General features: G+C 30.7%; 1 protein-coding gene across 1 annotated transcript; it reads left to right on the top strand.

The window, feature by feature from the left end:
• Nucleotides 1-1,870: 1,870 nt before the first annotated feature.
• Nucleotides 1,871-3,148, top strand: LOC128041115 (disease resistance protein At4g27190-like). Its single transcript, XM_052630456.1, has one exon. It carries the CDS (start codon nucleotides 1,871-1,873, stop codon nucleotides 3,146-3,148), a length of 1,278 nt encoding a protein of 425 aa, XP_052486416.1.
• The last annotated feature ends 12,918 nt before the right edge of the window (nucleotides 3,149-16,066 follow it).

Here is a 16,066-nt window from a genome sequence, read left to right as displayed (position 1 = left end):
TAGTCTTTGACTCTTTCATTTTCAAATTCTCAAATTCTCTTCTAAGGTTGATCACTTGTTGCTGCCTTGTCTTATCCGATCCCATGAACTCCTCCTTCAGCCTTTCCCAAGCTTGTTTAGGTGAGTCACAAGCCATAATTCAAGTGAAGATTACATCAATCACTCCATTTTGTAGACAGGTCATGGCTTTGTGCTTCATGCCTCGTTCCTCACTATGCTGCCTAATCTGTGCAATGGTTGGATTTTCCCTAAATGGAGATGGTTCAACATCATTCTCAATTAAACTCCACAAATCATGAGCTTGGAGATAAGTTTTCATCTTAACTACCCAAATGTGGTAGTTATCTCCAGTGAACACAGGTGGTAGAGGAGGTGTTAAACTCATACTACTGAAATAAACTTGACAGCCTCGATTTCTTTCTTCTTCTAGCTTGCTTTGATAGAGAAAAAAAGGAAAAACTCAACCAAAAACAGAGGCCCTCAAAAGACTTAGGCTCTTGATACAATTTGTTGGATCAATGACAGCAGCAAAAAAACCAAAAATGGCAAAAACAGAAAATGAAAAACAATGACTAATATTGTAACTGAAGGAATACTCATTTCATTCAAAATTTGAAACATATAGAGGTTACAAAGATAAATGGCAGTTACCTAAACACTTAACTGCTCCTACTATAATTGACTAAATTTTAACTTAAGTAATACACAAAAGCAAAGCTGATAATCTCAGCTATTATGTCCATCAAATTCAAATCAAAAACTTACTAACTTTAGATATCAAGTTACAAGCTAACTTGATCAAGTTACATAAAAACCAAAATAAACAAAATGACTAAATTCTTCTGATTTAGTCTCGGTGCTGGCAAGCTAGCTGAGCTACTACTGCTGGTCACTTGTTGCATTTCAGGCCAATGCTTGACAGAAATGCTGAAGAAAGTAGGAAAGCATGTTCTAATCCTAGATGATGTGTAGGATGAAGTCTCTCTAGAAGAAGTTGAGATCCTTGAGCCGAGTGACAGCAATAGCTATAAGTTGGTGTTAACAACCCGTTCGGAGCATGTTTGTAAGTATACGGGTTAACGGTGATAAAAGTGAAGCCCTTTTTAGCACAACAGGCATTGACACTATTCTTGAGTAAGTTGGGCCTAACATAGTGCAAAATCAAACTTTAATGCCAAATTTGAGGCTCGTTATCGAAGAATGTGCGGGTCTTCCTCTTACAATTGTCGTCGTAGCTAGTACATTGAAAGGAGAAGAGGACCTTGTTATTTGGAAAAAACGTACTCAGGGAATTGAAAGAGAGAATAGAAAAAGTGGCAGGAGTGGATGCTAAAGTGATAGAGCATTTGAAATTTAGCTTCGATCAATTAAAGGATGAGAAAGTGAAATATTGTTTCGTACATTGCGCATTATTTCTTAAAGATTTTGAAATTTGGAAGGATGTGTTAATTGAGTACTGGATTGAAGAGGATTCATAGATGATATGGGTACAAGACAAGAAACGAAAAGCAATGGCCATGATATTTTGAAGAAGTTGGAAGATTATTGCTTGTTGGAAAATGTCTCGAGTAAAAACGTGAAGATGATTGATACAGTGAGAGACATGGCATTGTCGATCACAAGAATGAATCCTCGATATATGATACAAGCAAGTTTGCAATTAGAAGAGTTACCAGAAAAGGAGCAATGGAGTCCGGATATTGAGAAAGTGTCACCTATGTATAACTTCATATCAGAAATTTCCATAGATGTGCTGCCTACAAAATGCCAACTGCTCACAACCTTGTTATTGTAGAACAACCCTATAAAGAAGACCTCAATTTCTTTCTTCACAAACATGCCTCGTATTTGTGTCCTCAATTTTTCCTATATGAAGATTGTGAGTTTACCAAATTTCATCTCTAAACTAAAGAACCTCACAACATTGTTGCTTTCTGGCTACTCTAAATTAAGAGATCTGCCATGTCTTTTGATTCTTCAAGAATCGAAGAAGTTGGATCTTTCTGGGACTAAAATTAAGGAAGTACCTGAAGGCATGGATATGCTGATAAAGCTAAGATATCTTGATATTCAAGTGTTTACTCTGATAGAGATACCCGCTGGACTTTTACCAAAACTCGTTCACCTTCAGCACTTGAGTGTTTCTGGGAATAATGAAAAAACAAGTCTAAAAGCAGAGGAGATAGAACCATTGAAGAAGTTGGAGTGCTTAACCGGACATTTCAAAGACATCAGTGAATTCAATAAGTTCATCTCCTCAATGCAAAAAAGTAAGAAAAATCTCATCAAGTACTCTTTACAGGTGGGCTTAGCTATTTTCCCTCATAGAAGAGATAAAAGAGTAACAATTGGAGGAGTACAGAATTGGGAAGGTGAGTTAATTATGCACCCAATTGAAATTCAGGAGTTGAATATTGTAAAGTGCGACTATTTGACAAACTTAGTCGATGATAATTCTTCCTTCAAAAATGCGACTAACTTGAGGATTTATGATTGTAAAGGGATAGAGTGTGTTGTTTCCTTGTCCTCTTTTGCCTCTTCTTCCGCTCATCCATTTCAGAGACTCGAGATGTTGGATCTTCTACATCTGCCAAAGTTGAGTGCCCTTATTATGAATGATGCAGGAATTGGTTTAGCAATAACATCAACATTGGCTCTGTCGACCACCTTTTCGCATCTTATGAAAATTTTTGCACGGAGATGCTCAAGTATGAAGACGTTGCTTCCACATTGGTTGCTTCCAAACCTCCAAAACCTGGATGAAATATCAGTGGATCATTGTGATGAGTTAGTAGAAATATTGGGAGCAGAAACATCAGAAGTTGAAGAAAAAGGGAGTGATGCATTAATCAAATTCCATATTCCCAAATTGAGAGAGTTGTCATTCTGGGAATTACCAAATTTGAAGAGCATATGCAGCAAAAGCAGAGTGATGGTTTGTGATTCTCTTGAGTTTATCGATGTTTATAAGTGTGATAAAATGAAGAGAATTCCTCCATTTGTTCCCCTTGTTGGCAATGGGCAGCCATTTGCTTATGCTCCACCTTCTCTTACCATCTTCTCATGCACAGAATGGTGGGAATCGTTGGAGTGGGATGACCATCCAAACTTTAAAAATGTTCTTCGCTTCAACCCCCTTGGAGTATAAGAGGTATGAACCATTTGTGGTTTTGTTTATTGTTTTATTTTGATAAATCTAATTTCTCCATATTAATAAAATTGGAAGTATATTTGTAGAGATGTTGAAGAGAAAGATAAAAGGGTTGGTGGGAGAGAAGTAGGGGGGAGGATAGTGAAAAAGAAAGGAGAAAAGGAATGATGGAAGGAAGAGGTTAGGAGCGTAAATAAAAAATCAAACTGCCTCCTCTTTTTAAACATTTTCCCTCTCTTACCATTCCTTCTATTCTCTTATTCTTCTCTAATATATATATATATATATGTACTTCCCAAAATAACCTTCTAAATATTTATTATTAAAATATTTATATTAATCAAAATAATTTAAGGTGAGACAAAACTACGATCATAGTTTTATTTCAAATAAAAGTTAGAAAGTATTGTAAAAAGACATAATATTTTTAATTTCCATGTAAAATTTCTGGAAACATTAAGATTTAAAAATAATAAATGCTTGTTTTTAAAAACATAATATTTATTAAAAATATAATTGGATTCATTCATATGTAAACGAAATCATAAAGATTAAAACAATAATGTACTTTCATAAAAGTATGATATTAGAAATTAAAATGGAAATTAAATAAGATAAATTCCTTTTCTTAACTAATATAAAATTGTAGGGATTAAAATAGTTAATAATATTAACATATTTCTAAAATTAAATAATATTTTAAATTATGTGGACTAAATGAGAAAATTAAAAGGTGAAATCCTTTTAAAATAAATTAAAAACATTAAGGGTATTATGTTGCAAATAACCCTCCATGTTTGCCATATATAAAAGACATTTTCCTTTTTCTTTTAATTTGTATGGATAAGTTGGAAAATAAAATAAAAAAATTTAGTTTCCTTCTTTTTTTCTTGCTTTATTTTGTTGTCCAACTTTTATTTCGAAGCTGAAGGTTTAAATTTTTTTAGTCTTAAATACCAAAAATATCATAGGTTCTCAATAATTATGTAGTTTGTAACGCCAAAAAGTTTACATTTTAAAAAAGAAAAAGTCAAAACAGGATGTTTTTGTTGTCGAGAGAGGCAAAGATACAGAGGTTCTAGATAAAAAAAACTTAAACTTTTTTATTTTACATTGGTGTAATGCCCCAAATTTTATAAATTCTAGTTGTAAGCATGTCAAGTAATTTGATTTGGTGGGTTGATTAAGTGCCTTGAATGTTTGCTTTAGGTCTTGGGTTCAATGTTTTTTTAAAATTTTTCCTTTTTTTTTTTTTTGTTATTATGTTTAACTTGAGCCTTAGGGCTTATCTCTTATTTTCAATGATGAGTCTACTGATTCAGTGGTAAGACCTTTAGCTTATCACCAATTTAAATTCTATAAAATCTGGTAAGTGGGATTTGAATTAACTTAAATATTTTTATTTATTTATTTTAATATAATTTTACTAAATCTCTATTTTCACTCATTGTTTCAACCGTCCAAACTCTCACCCCACTTTGTATGCTACTTTCTTTTGTTTCCCTATTTTGCCGTTTATCTTCTTTTCTCTTGGTTCTTTTTATTTTTCCTTCTTTCTCCTCTTTGATTATTCCTAAATACTACTGTTTATTTTGTGAGTTCTGTCACTTTGATCATATTCTGTTTGCAGTGTTAGTTTTTTTTGGGTTACTTTTGTTGTCTTTCCATTAATAGTTTAGTTTTATTTCGTTTCTTGAACAAGCTGAGTTTGTGTTGGTATTTTCTGTTCATTATCATGATTGGTATTTTTGCGGTTCTCGATTAGGAAAAAGGTGTGAGAATCCTTACCCTCTAGCAAAGTAGACACAATTTTTGACGTTGTTTTGGAGAACTAGGTATTCAAATTCTATTTTAAGGGCTGAAATTTTGATTCAACGATGTTATTTTGGATAAGTATTGTTAGTTAATCTGTGTGGTTTGATGAACATTTATAGGATTCGTGAGTTCCAATTGAGCGGTTGATCAAATTAGCAATAGGCATGTGAAATTAACCCGAAAACTCAATTGAAACTCGAGAAAATTGTGAAACAAGGGTTGTTTTTGAAACTGTCCAACGCCACACAGCCGTGTGGTAGGACGTGTGGAGCACACATTCCTGTGAAATTACACAGACTATGTTAGTAGGCTATGTGAACCACATGAGCTAGCGTTTTGAGCGGTGTGGGCCACATGACTATGTGGGCATCTTGGTCAATTTTAATCCCCAATTAAGGGCCAATTAAAGGATTCAAATATTGGGTCCATGGGCATCATATAAGCCCAAAAAAATGTAAGTTTTAGTACGTATATATACATGGCTAAGCTTAGGAGGTATGTTAAGTAGGTGATATATAAATCATATGTTATGTTATGTTCCTTATAAAAATATGTGTATGCATGTCATACGACTTATGATATAAGTATTTATGATATAATTATAATTATGCCTATGTTTTGGGATGGGTTATGATATGATGGAGGAAATGTTATATGATAGTTTTTACCGCAACTATGGCAGCTAGACTATAAAATTTCTATCTGACAGCTCAGTTGCATATTTATGAGTGACATACCGTCACATATTGGTGTGATTAGATGGATGGACTCTTGTAGTCCTAATTGGTGATATTGCTTAGACGAAGATAGTATGTAGCAATTGAGGGATATGATATGATATGACATGGGACATGTAACACCCCTTACCCGTGTTCCTTGCAGGAACAGAGTATGAGGTATTACTAGAACTCAAACACTTATAAAAATTTTAAATTTTTTTTATAAAAATTTCGGCAGCATTTCTGCTTATTTTTACATAAAACCCCTGCAAATTTTCAAAGACAATTTCAAACAACTTCAATATTTCCAACCAATTACAGTTATATGTTCAGACATAATTTATCCATTAATAAACACCAACATATTAAACCGAACAATACTGAATATATACATATTTATACCACATTACATAAAGTCATCTATACATGCCATATTTCCAAAGTATTAATTGCAAAATACCCAAAAAGTTGATGATAGTCTGGATGATTATCTGGCGTCGTCCAAGTTCCGAGCTGATTTATGTCACTATAATTAAGGGAAAATAAAAACGAGTGAGCATATAGCTTAGTAAGTAAACATATGACAAATAAATAAATTCCTCACATGATTACTTAGTAACATAATTTTAATCACACATAAATTTCATTGTATACTCAATTTCCAGCAAGCTGTTTTTCTGCATCACTGTCACTAATTTATTTTTATCTGGAGTTACAGGACTCCAAATTGAATTCTATAAATTTTCCCCAAAACTATACTCATATACCTTTCCACCATAAAATTTTTATAATTTTTAGTTTTTCCAATCAATACAGTTTATTCTTTAAACTTTCCCCTGTTTCACTACCCAGTAGCTCTGACCTCTCCTTACTAAAATTTAATTAACTCTCTGTAAAAAATTCAAAAAATGTTCTCGTTTGTTTCTCTTAAAAATATACTCATTAAGAAATCCAAACATATAAATTTCAGGCCATATTTATTTTTTTACAGTTTATGGTGATTTTCCAAACTTGGAACAGGGGATTTTGAAATCAATCCAAACTTGTCTCAATAAAATTTAAATATCCCCAAATATTCAACTCTTTTGCTTGCTCTATTTCTTTCAAATGAAAATAGACTCATCCAGATTCAGTTTCATATATTATTCAACCTCTAATTCATTTTCCACCATTTATGGTGATTTTTCAAAGTTGCCCAACTATTATTATTCAAAACAGTTTTGTATTTAAATTGTTCTTTTGTATTTTTTATATTTCCTCCCATCTTACATATGGGTTGATTAAGTATCAAACCCAATATTCCTCCCATAAACTTGTCCACCATATATAAATATTTACCTTTCCAATTACCCCGTTGAACACTTGGAATATTATCCGTTATCGGTGGATTCAGCACTTAGCAACCACCAGTGATTTGGGGAATCAACACTTAGCAACCCCTTTCACATTTAAGATACGGTGGGATCAACACTTAGCAACCACCAATGATTCGGGGAATCAGCACTTGGCAACCCCCTTCACATTTAAGATACGGTGGAATTAGCACTTAGCAACCACCAATGAGTCGGGCAATCAGCACTTAGCAATCCCTTGGGGGAATCAGCACTTAGCAACCCCCTTCACATTTAAGATACGGTTGAATCAGCACTTAGCAACCACCAATGGTTCGGGGAATCAGCACTTAGCAACCCCTCGGGGGAATCAGCACTTAGCAACCCCTTTTTTATTCAATGTACTCCGGCTTATTCCGAGTGTTCAACCGGAAACCGTGTTTTTCAACACTTTACCACCTTTCCAACTTAATCACATTTTTAGAATCTTTGCCGAATATTTATTCTGTATTCAAATAAATCTCAGTATATATCAAATAATATCAAAATAATGCATTATTTCACATGTTTACTTACCTCGGTGCAAAACATCGTAATTTTGCAATTTACTCCATTATCTTCTCTATTCCCCGTTTGAGGTAGTCTTCTCGTCTTTCTTGATCTATAATAGCAAATTTAACTCATTTAATGTTCAAATTTAATAAAATAGTCCTCCACCCAACTTTTTGAAAAATTACAATTTTGCCCCCAAACTTTTGGATATTTACACTTTTGTCCCTAAGCTCGGAAATTAAATTTCATCTCTTATTATTATGTTTTACAACATGCTGAACACTTTTCCCTTCTATGGTAACATCAAATTCTCACCCTAACACATGCTTTTTAACATTAACTATTTTTACCGATTATGTCAATTTACCCGTTTTCGTTTAAAATCGCTTAGCAAAAGTTGTTTAACATAATTTCTAGCTTCATATTCCACCATAAAACAGCAAAATAAACACTTTTCACCTATGGGTATTTTTCCAAATATAAACTCTAGGTTAAATTATTGCTAGAATAAGCTAAATTAAGCTACCTGAACTCTAAAAACGTAAAGAACATTAAAAACGGGGCTTGGAATCACTTACTATTGAGCTTGGAAGCTTAAAAACCCTAAATATGGCTTCCCCCTTGCTGATTTCGTTCACCATGGAGAAGATGAGCACATTTTGCCATCTTTTTCCCTTTTTAATTCTTTTTATTACTAAATGACTAAAATGCCCCCATTTAAAAAATCTATTTCACCCATTTCTTATGTCTATTTTTATTCATCAATTAACTAATGGTCTAATTGCCATATAATGACCACCAATTTATAATTTCATAACAATTAGACACTTCTAACATGTAGAACTCAACTTTTGCACTTTTTACAATTCAGTCCTTTTGACTAAATTGAGTGCCCAAACGTCGAAATTTTCGAACGAAATTTTTACGAAATTTTTCCGTGAAATTGGAGATCATAAAAATATAATAATAATCATATTTCCCTAGTCGGATTTGTGGTCCCGAAACCACTGTTCCGACTAGGCCCAAAAAAATTGTAGATCATAAAAATATAATAATAATCATATTTTCCCTTGTCGGATTTGTGGTCCCAAAACCACTTTTTCGACTAGGCCCAGAATCGGGCTGTTACAGGACATGATATAATAAGATAAGATATGAAACATGCTATAACATGATATGAAAACCGATATGATATAAGATATGCTCCGATATGCTATGATACATTCTGATTTTTATATATATACTACAATGTGTGGGTCAAATCACACACTGGATGTTAAGCTCACACGTTTGTTTATTTTGTTTCAGGTGATCTTCAGACCTAGGATTGGACAATGACTCTAAAGCTCGTATTTAGCTCTTTTGGTTTAAGCATGTATTGGACTCTCTTTTGTTTATATGGACTTTTTGGAATTTTTGATATTTTAAATTTATTTGGAATGCAAAAAATTAGTTTGCACTTATTTTTCAAAAGTTTTAACTTTTACAGATACTTAAATCAAGACAACTAAAAATAAACCATAATTATAAGCTACAAGTTTTAAGCTCAATTTGCTATAATGCTGTCCGCTGCAAGTTTTATTGAAATTTACTAAGATGTTTTATCTCACAAACAAAGTAAGTAAATTAAATACATTTTAGTAAAATTAACAAATATGGCTTTCTTCAATATGTACTCGCGGGTTTTCAAAAATGGTACATCCTCAATAGGTTAATCAAACTTGTTTTCTTTTGAGTTAAATAGTTTTTGCCAAAATGAAGTAATATTGTTTTCACGCGCAATGTAATCTCTACAATCTAACTGTAACATCTAGTCCAAGTTTGAAGTGTTATAATTAGAGTTTTAAAAAATAATTACTTTTTCTTTTACAAGTTAATGTCATTGTAAGGTTTGATGGGTTATCTTCAACTTTAACAGTTAAGCTTCCAAAGTCGATGATCCTATTTAAATATATAAAAATCTTTATACTTAAAAGATGTTTTATAAGGAAACAAAGATGTCATATATGATTGTTACATGCAATTATATTATTTTATGATTCGGATTATATATGATTGTTGTCATGACATATAAGCATTTAATTAATATTTTAAAGTTTTAAAAATAATAATATATATTTTAATAATTTTAATTTTAAAAATAAGTTATATATATTTTTAAAACCTTAAAAATTATTTAAAAACTAATGCATCATCTAACAAATCATACATCATTAACATATATTGGGGCATGGGAAATGTTTTAAAAAATTGAACACAGATAGTGCTCTACATGGTTCATCAAGGCATGGCAAGTAAGTGATAGTTGAAGCAATTTGTGTCATGATTGCCTGTATTTCTCTCATAATTTCTTTGTCACTCTGTACCCGTGACACACTGCAAAATCGCCTACATTTCAAATTAACTGATGTCAAGTAAAACATTAAAGCAGAAGAGGATGAACTATTACCCTCACAATTTGTTTCAATGCTAAAATTCCACCTCTCCTCTCCAACACCTCATTGGTAGCCTTACTCATCATAACCAACACAACCCTTTCTTTTTCCAATACATTTCCAGAATGCCCTACACTTTTATTATAAGAAAATATCCAAAAACATTTTACCAAAAAGCTCGGCTGTGGGGTTGGAAATGAAGGATTTTACACCTTCATCTTGGGGAAGCCCATATTTCTTCACTTTGGCAAAACTCTCTTCTGGGTCGATTCTACAAAATGTTTCTTTGCTCATTTTGTGAAAGAGGTAATTGTGAGATGATTGATCATTTTATTTCTACATTATTAGTAAAAACTGTAATATATATCCTAAACTTGAGTTGTCATATTCTAATATTTCTTTGCTCAATATTTACATGATTGTATACATTAGATTTGCACCCGAAGCAATAGTTTTAGAGCACTTACAGTAATAGTTTTAGTCTTTCAACTTCATCAACTAATCTTTTAAAGTTATGTGTATCGATTGCAATCATAAACCAAACAAAAAATCTGATTAAGGTAAATGTACTTACCAATTAATTGTATAGTTACGATGAGCAAAGATATTGTTCCCACGAGGGCTAAAAGTACTAGTAATTATTATCTTTCTGTTATTTAACAGACAAATTGGAGTGATTGATTAAAACTAAAATTAACTAAATTAACTAACTAAATAACACAACAAATAACAATCAGAAAAATAAACTATTAACAACCACAAAGCGAGACAATACCCAGGAAAGAATCCACCTAGACTTCATCTGTCATTATCAATCTAAATCATGCAATTTCTTCACTTACTATTTTGATCCGTAGAAATCCCTCAATTATGCTAATATCTCTCTTCAAAACTAAGAGCAACTGACTCTAGATTGATTAATTGAAATTTCTTTCTAATTAAAACCCCTATTATCGCATTAACTCGATTTATGGATCATTCTATTAGATTTGACTCTAATCCAGTAGATTTCTGTCGTCCTATTTTTAGGATTGCATACAATTCCACTCAATTACGCTAGATCTACTCTTAAACAGGGTCTATTTCTCCTCTGATTTAAGCACATAAAACGTGAATCAATAGTCTAAAAATATTAAACTATGAATTAAGCACATATAATTGAGAACAAGATCTAAGTATTTATTGCATAAAAATAGAAATCAAACAATAGAATCCATCCTAAAGTTTATCTCCCTAGGTATTTGGAAAATTAGTACATATAGTAAATAAAAACATCCCAAAAACAGTATAACCACAAGAAATAAAGAAACTCATAATAAACTTCAAAGAAATCAAAAGGAGAACTTCAATCTTGATGGGAATCTACTTCAAAGTCGACTTTAATAGTATTTTTTTGAGTTATTTTCTTCAATATTATATGACAACTCACTCCCCTCCTCTTATCTTTGTCATATATATCTTATAATGCTCGAAAAACCTAAAAATTACGATTTTCTGCGTGTTTAGAGTGCAATTTGCGATTTCCACACTGTCTGGCACATGGTCGTGTGACAGCCCGTGTGGCTCACTCAGCCGTGTGTCTAGATCGTATGCAATGGCCCAAACCGTGTGGCTCTTGAAATTTGCTCTGATTTTTCGATTTTCATTCCTATTTCGCTCCTTTTTCTCCCAAATGCTCTCCTAAGTATAGAGACTTGAATTTAAAGTATTAGGAGCATAAAATTCACCATTAAAACATTTTCTCTATATATTTAGCATATATTCAAACTTTGAGGCTCTGCTTTGTAGTTTAGGTTCAAAAATATGAACCTATGTTTTCAAAGGTCTAATTTTTCCATGAACTGTCGAAAATGAAAAGAAAAAACAAATATTTAAAAAAAATGAAAGAAAAGAAAAATGAAAATATAGTTTAATGAAACTTACATAAATGTCGGGATTGAGATAATGATTGTCTAAAGGGAAGCTGAAATTTGGCCGTCCAAGCCATCTTATTCAGCTCACCGATGCAAGTTTCTCCGCTTAGCGGCTGCTGCTCTGAAAATAACGAAGGACTAAATAGTTTAGCAATAGTACCAGTACGGCGTCGTAAGGACGTATTCTACGTGGGAGTCGTGTCATCTAGCTAAGTCAAACTACGAAGCTACAGTTGGACTTCAATTTCAGTTGGGTTTCGCTTTTTAGCTGGAGTTCTATTTAAACTTAGGTTTTGTTTTTGGTTAAATTACCCTATTAGTTACTAAATTATAGGTTGCTTTTGTTTTGTTCACTTAACTAAAAAAAAGTTACAATTTGGTTACTGAAGTATTCGAATATTTTCATTTAAGTCACTAAAACAAGATCTTTTTAAATAAGAAATAAATATTTTTTATAGAGAAATTTTATATATATAAAAATAAAATACTTTAATTTAAAAGGACATTTTGTTTAATCACTTTAATAGCTTTTTGATTGATGAAAAGTCTAATTTCACTTTGCACCTAAAATAATTTTTTTGGTAATTTTCTTACCGAGCTGGGACTCAATTGATGGTTGACGCCAACTCAGTAAAAGGCTTTAACACAGTATAGATAAAAAAAAGTTTTAAACTAAAATTTTTAAAAGAATTTAGGGTAAACTACACCAGTCATTCAACTATATGTAAGTTTTCGTTTTAATCACTTAACTAAAAAAATTACAATTTGATCACTAATGCTTTCGAAATTGTTTTTCTTTTTTGTCACCCAATTGTTAAGTCATACTTGATTTAGTTGGTAGAATAATAATTTTAGTGCTCAGTTTTATATTTTCATCAATTTGACTCGATTTTTTAAAATTATAATAAAACTCGCAATTATTTATAAAATAGAAAAATGGATGTAAAAATTCTAGAAAAATAAAATCTTGAATATGTTGTTTCATAACTAAATTGTATGAGATATAAAGAAAATCATCATTCAATAACATCCGATAACAAATTAAAATAAAAACAAAACAAAAAGTTAGATTATTATTATATGTTTCCTGAATATTTCTAAAACCAAATTAGTAGTATTATCAAGTTGAGTTTCATGCCCTTGAAGAACATCTAGAACTGATATTACAAATACTTACGAAATTGACCTTGATGCCATATTTTTAGTTAAAAGAGTACAAAATATACCATGATTTTTCTTTTTCAAACTCAATTCAAAATTTCATTACATTTTAGTTTTTTTTTTTTCAAAACCCAAATTGTAAAATGAAAATATATTCAGAATTTTATCTTTTCTTATAATGTAAAAGCTATGTCAAGTAGTTGATGAGGTAAAAAGCATAGAACAAATAAATTTGCTTAATAGTTTTTCTATGTTTGTTTTTAGAGAATGAGTATTGAATATTTCAATATAGATAATATAAAGAAATTTTGTAAGGTTTAAAATAATTATCCCTAATTTTCTCACTTCATTTATTTTTAAAATTTTATTTATTTTATTTATTTTTTAATTTTATAATGTTCTAAAATTTTAAAAATAATTTCAACTTTATAATTTTATATATTATCAAAATCAAATTCACTTAAAGTATAAAAATTAAGGACTAAAATTGTTATTAAATTAATTAAAAGTTCAACTTAACAGTTGAGTGACAAAAAAATAATTTCAAAAACATTAGTGGTGAAATTGTAACTTTTTTAATTGAGTAACTGAAACAAAAATTAGCAATAGTTTAGTGACTAATAGTGTAACTTTTTTGGTACAATGATAATTTGAATTTTGGCTATCCCTAAAAGGGTGAACATCCAATCATATTTATTCACATATTACAAACATCCATAGGTAAGCAATTCTCCGGATTAAAATCAAATTTTAATATCAACAACTTCAACAACTCATAAATAAGAAGATAATGTGTTTTAGTACACTTGAAACCATATCATTCTATATTAACAACAATGTCTATGCTAATGAAGCTAAGACGTGATTCACAATAACTATATATATTTTTGTTATACCTAATTAAAGTCATTTCCCAGCATATTAGACATTCTTATACCCTAGTTTCCCATACTTTCCCATTATTATTGTGATGATGATGATGATGATGATGATGATGTTACAATTGAGCATCAAGATCACTGTAATACTTGTTAGTATTGTCCAGAATGAATGGAAAGGACATTTCCATGGATATTAGACCTCATATCTATCTTTCAAATTTTGAGAGCAGATTAAAACGTTTTATTATCAAGTAGAAAAGTCGGTATCAAATACACAAAATGCCAACTAATAACGGCAGACAGCGAAGCTAAAAGCTCAAAGAAAAGATGGGATTTCACTAATAATTCTGCCTTTGTGGAACCCACCACAAAAGTGATTGCTTCATAATTTTGCCTGTTTTGTTCTTCACTTTCTTCCTTTTTTGGCTTTTGTACCCACAACATTCTTTCTTCTACACTGTTTTTATCAAGCATCCGGTTAAGGAAATTTTTTAGTAATTTCAAGTAGAAAAGTCAAATTTTGAGAGCAGGTTAAAGGTTTTATTATCAAGTAGAAAAGTCAGTATCAAATACCCAAAATTAAGGTAAATTACACAATTAGTCATTCAACTATGAGTAAATTTTTGTTTTGATCATTTAACTAGAAAAGGTTACAATTTAGTCACTAATATTTTTAAATTTTTTTGTCACCTGTTAAGTGGCTCTTATTTTAATTGGTATAATAATAATTTTAGTCCTCTTTTTATATTTTCTATTAATTTGACTCTAATTTTGTATAAAATTATAAAAAACTCAAAATTTTAAAAATAGAAAAATGTTTATAAAAATTCTAGAAAATTAAAATCTTGAATATGTTGTTGAATAACTAAATTGTATGAGAAATAAAGCAAATCACCATTCAATAAAATTCCATAACAAATTAAAAACAGAACAAAACCAAAAAAGCTTCCTTAATGTTTCTCGAAACCAAATTAGTAATATTATCAAGTTGAGTTTCATGCCCTTGAAGAACATCTAGAACTCATATTATCAAGGCTTATGAATGACCCTAATGCCATTTTTTAGTCAAAAGAATACAAAATATACAACAAAATTTCCTTTTTCAAACTTAATTCAATTTTTCATTACATTTAAATTATTTTTCAAAACTCAAATTATAAAAATAAATTATATTTAGAAAAAAATTTATAACGTAAAAGCTATGTCAAGAAACAGAGAACAAATAATTTTGCTTAATGTTTTTCTACCTTTTTACTAAAGAATGGGTATCGATATTTCGATATAGATAATATAAAGAAATTTTGTACGGCTTAAAACAATTCTCTCATTTTCTCTCACTTTATTTATTTTTGAAATTTTTATCTACTTTTATTTTGAAATTTAAAAATAAGTCATTTACCATCCATCAAACTACAAAGGTGAAGTTCATATAAGACAAAAAAAAAAAAGCACGATTCATCAATATACCAAGTAAAAAAAGTTAAGTCAAGACTTAGATTTAGTTCAATGATACCATCCACAGTATGACACCTAAAGGTATCCATCCACAATAAAGGCACCCTTCCACCCAAGGGTGAAACTAAGAAACCTTTTTAGGGGGCAAAATTGAATTGTAATTTTTAAAAAATAAAAAAATACAATTTTACCATTTTAGTAGCCTATATCTTTATAATTTTTAAAAGATTGAATCAAATTTTTATAGTTTTAAGGGGGCAAAGTGTAATTTTACCTTTACTCATTTAAAATGTTAAAAATTTTAAGGGGGCTAAATGAAAAATTTTCTATTTTAAGGGGGTCGGGGCCCCTGCCACCACCCAGGTTCGCCCTTGCTTTCAGCAAGGGTTCATTTTCATTCCACTAAAGGTTCATTGATCGAACGGTGGCTCGCCTTATTACATTAGCATAATCTTGAATAGTTTCTATCACCTTTAAGGTGAACTTAATTTCAAACGATTGCTTTACCTTGAAGGTTAACATAATTTTAAATACTCATAAATGATTGCAATGCCTATAATGCCAGCAAGATTCTAAATATTTGTGAATTACAACAATTTTTGTAAAAAAAAAAATACAAGCAAATTTTCCTAAATCTAATTGATCTGGTTAAA

Source organism: Gossypium raimondii, chromosome 5, assembly GCF_025698545.1.
Source record: "Gossypium raimondii isolate GPD5lz chromosome 5, ASM2569854v1, whole genome shotgun sequence".
Taxonomy (NCBI): domain Eukaryota; kingdom Viridiplantae; phylum Streptophyta; class Magnoliopsida; order Malvales; family Malvaceae; genus Gossypium; species Gossypium raimondii.
The sequence above is the reverse complement of the archived record's forward strand: the minus strand, read 5'-3'. Positions and strand labels throughout refer to the sequence as shown.

Coding starts and splice junctions, on each gene's coding strand:
- LOC128041115 (XM_052630456.1), top strand. CDS start 1,871: ATGAAGATTGTGAGTTTACCAAATTTCATCTCTAAACTAAAGAACCTC.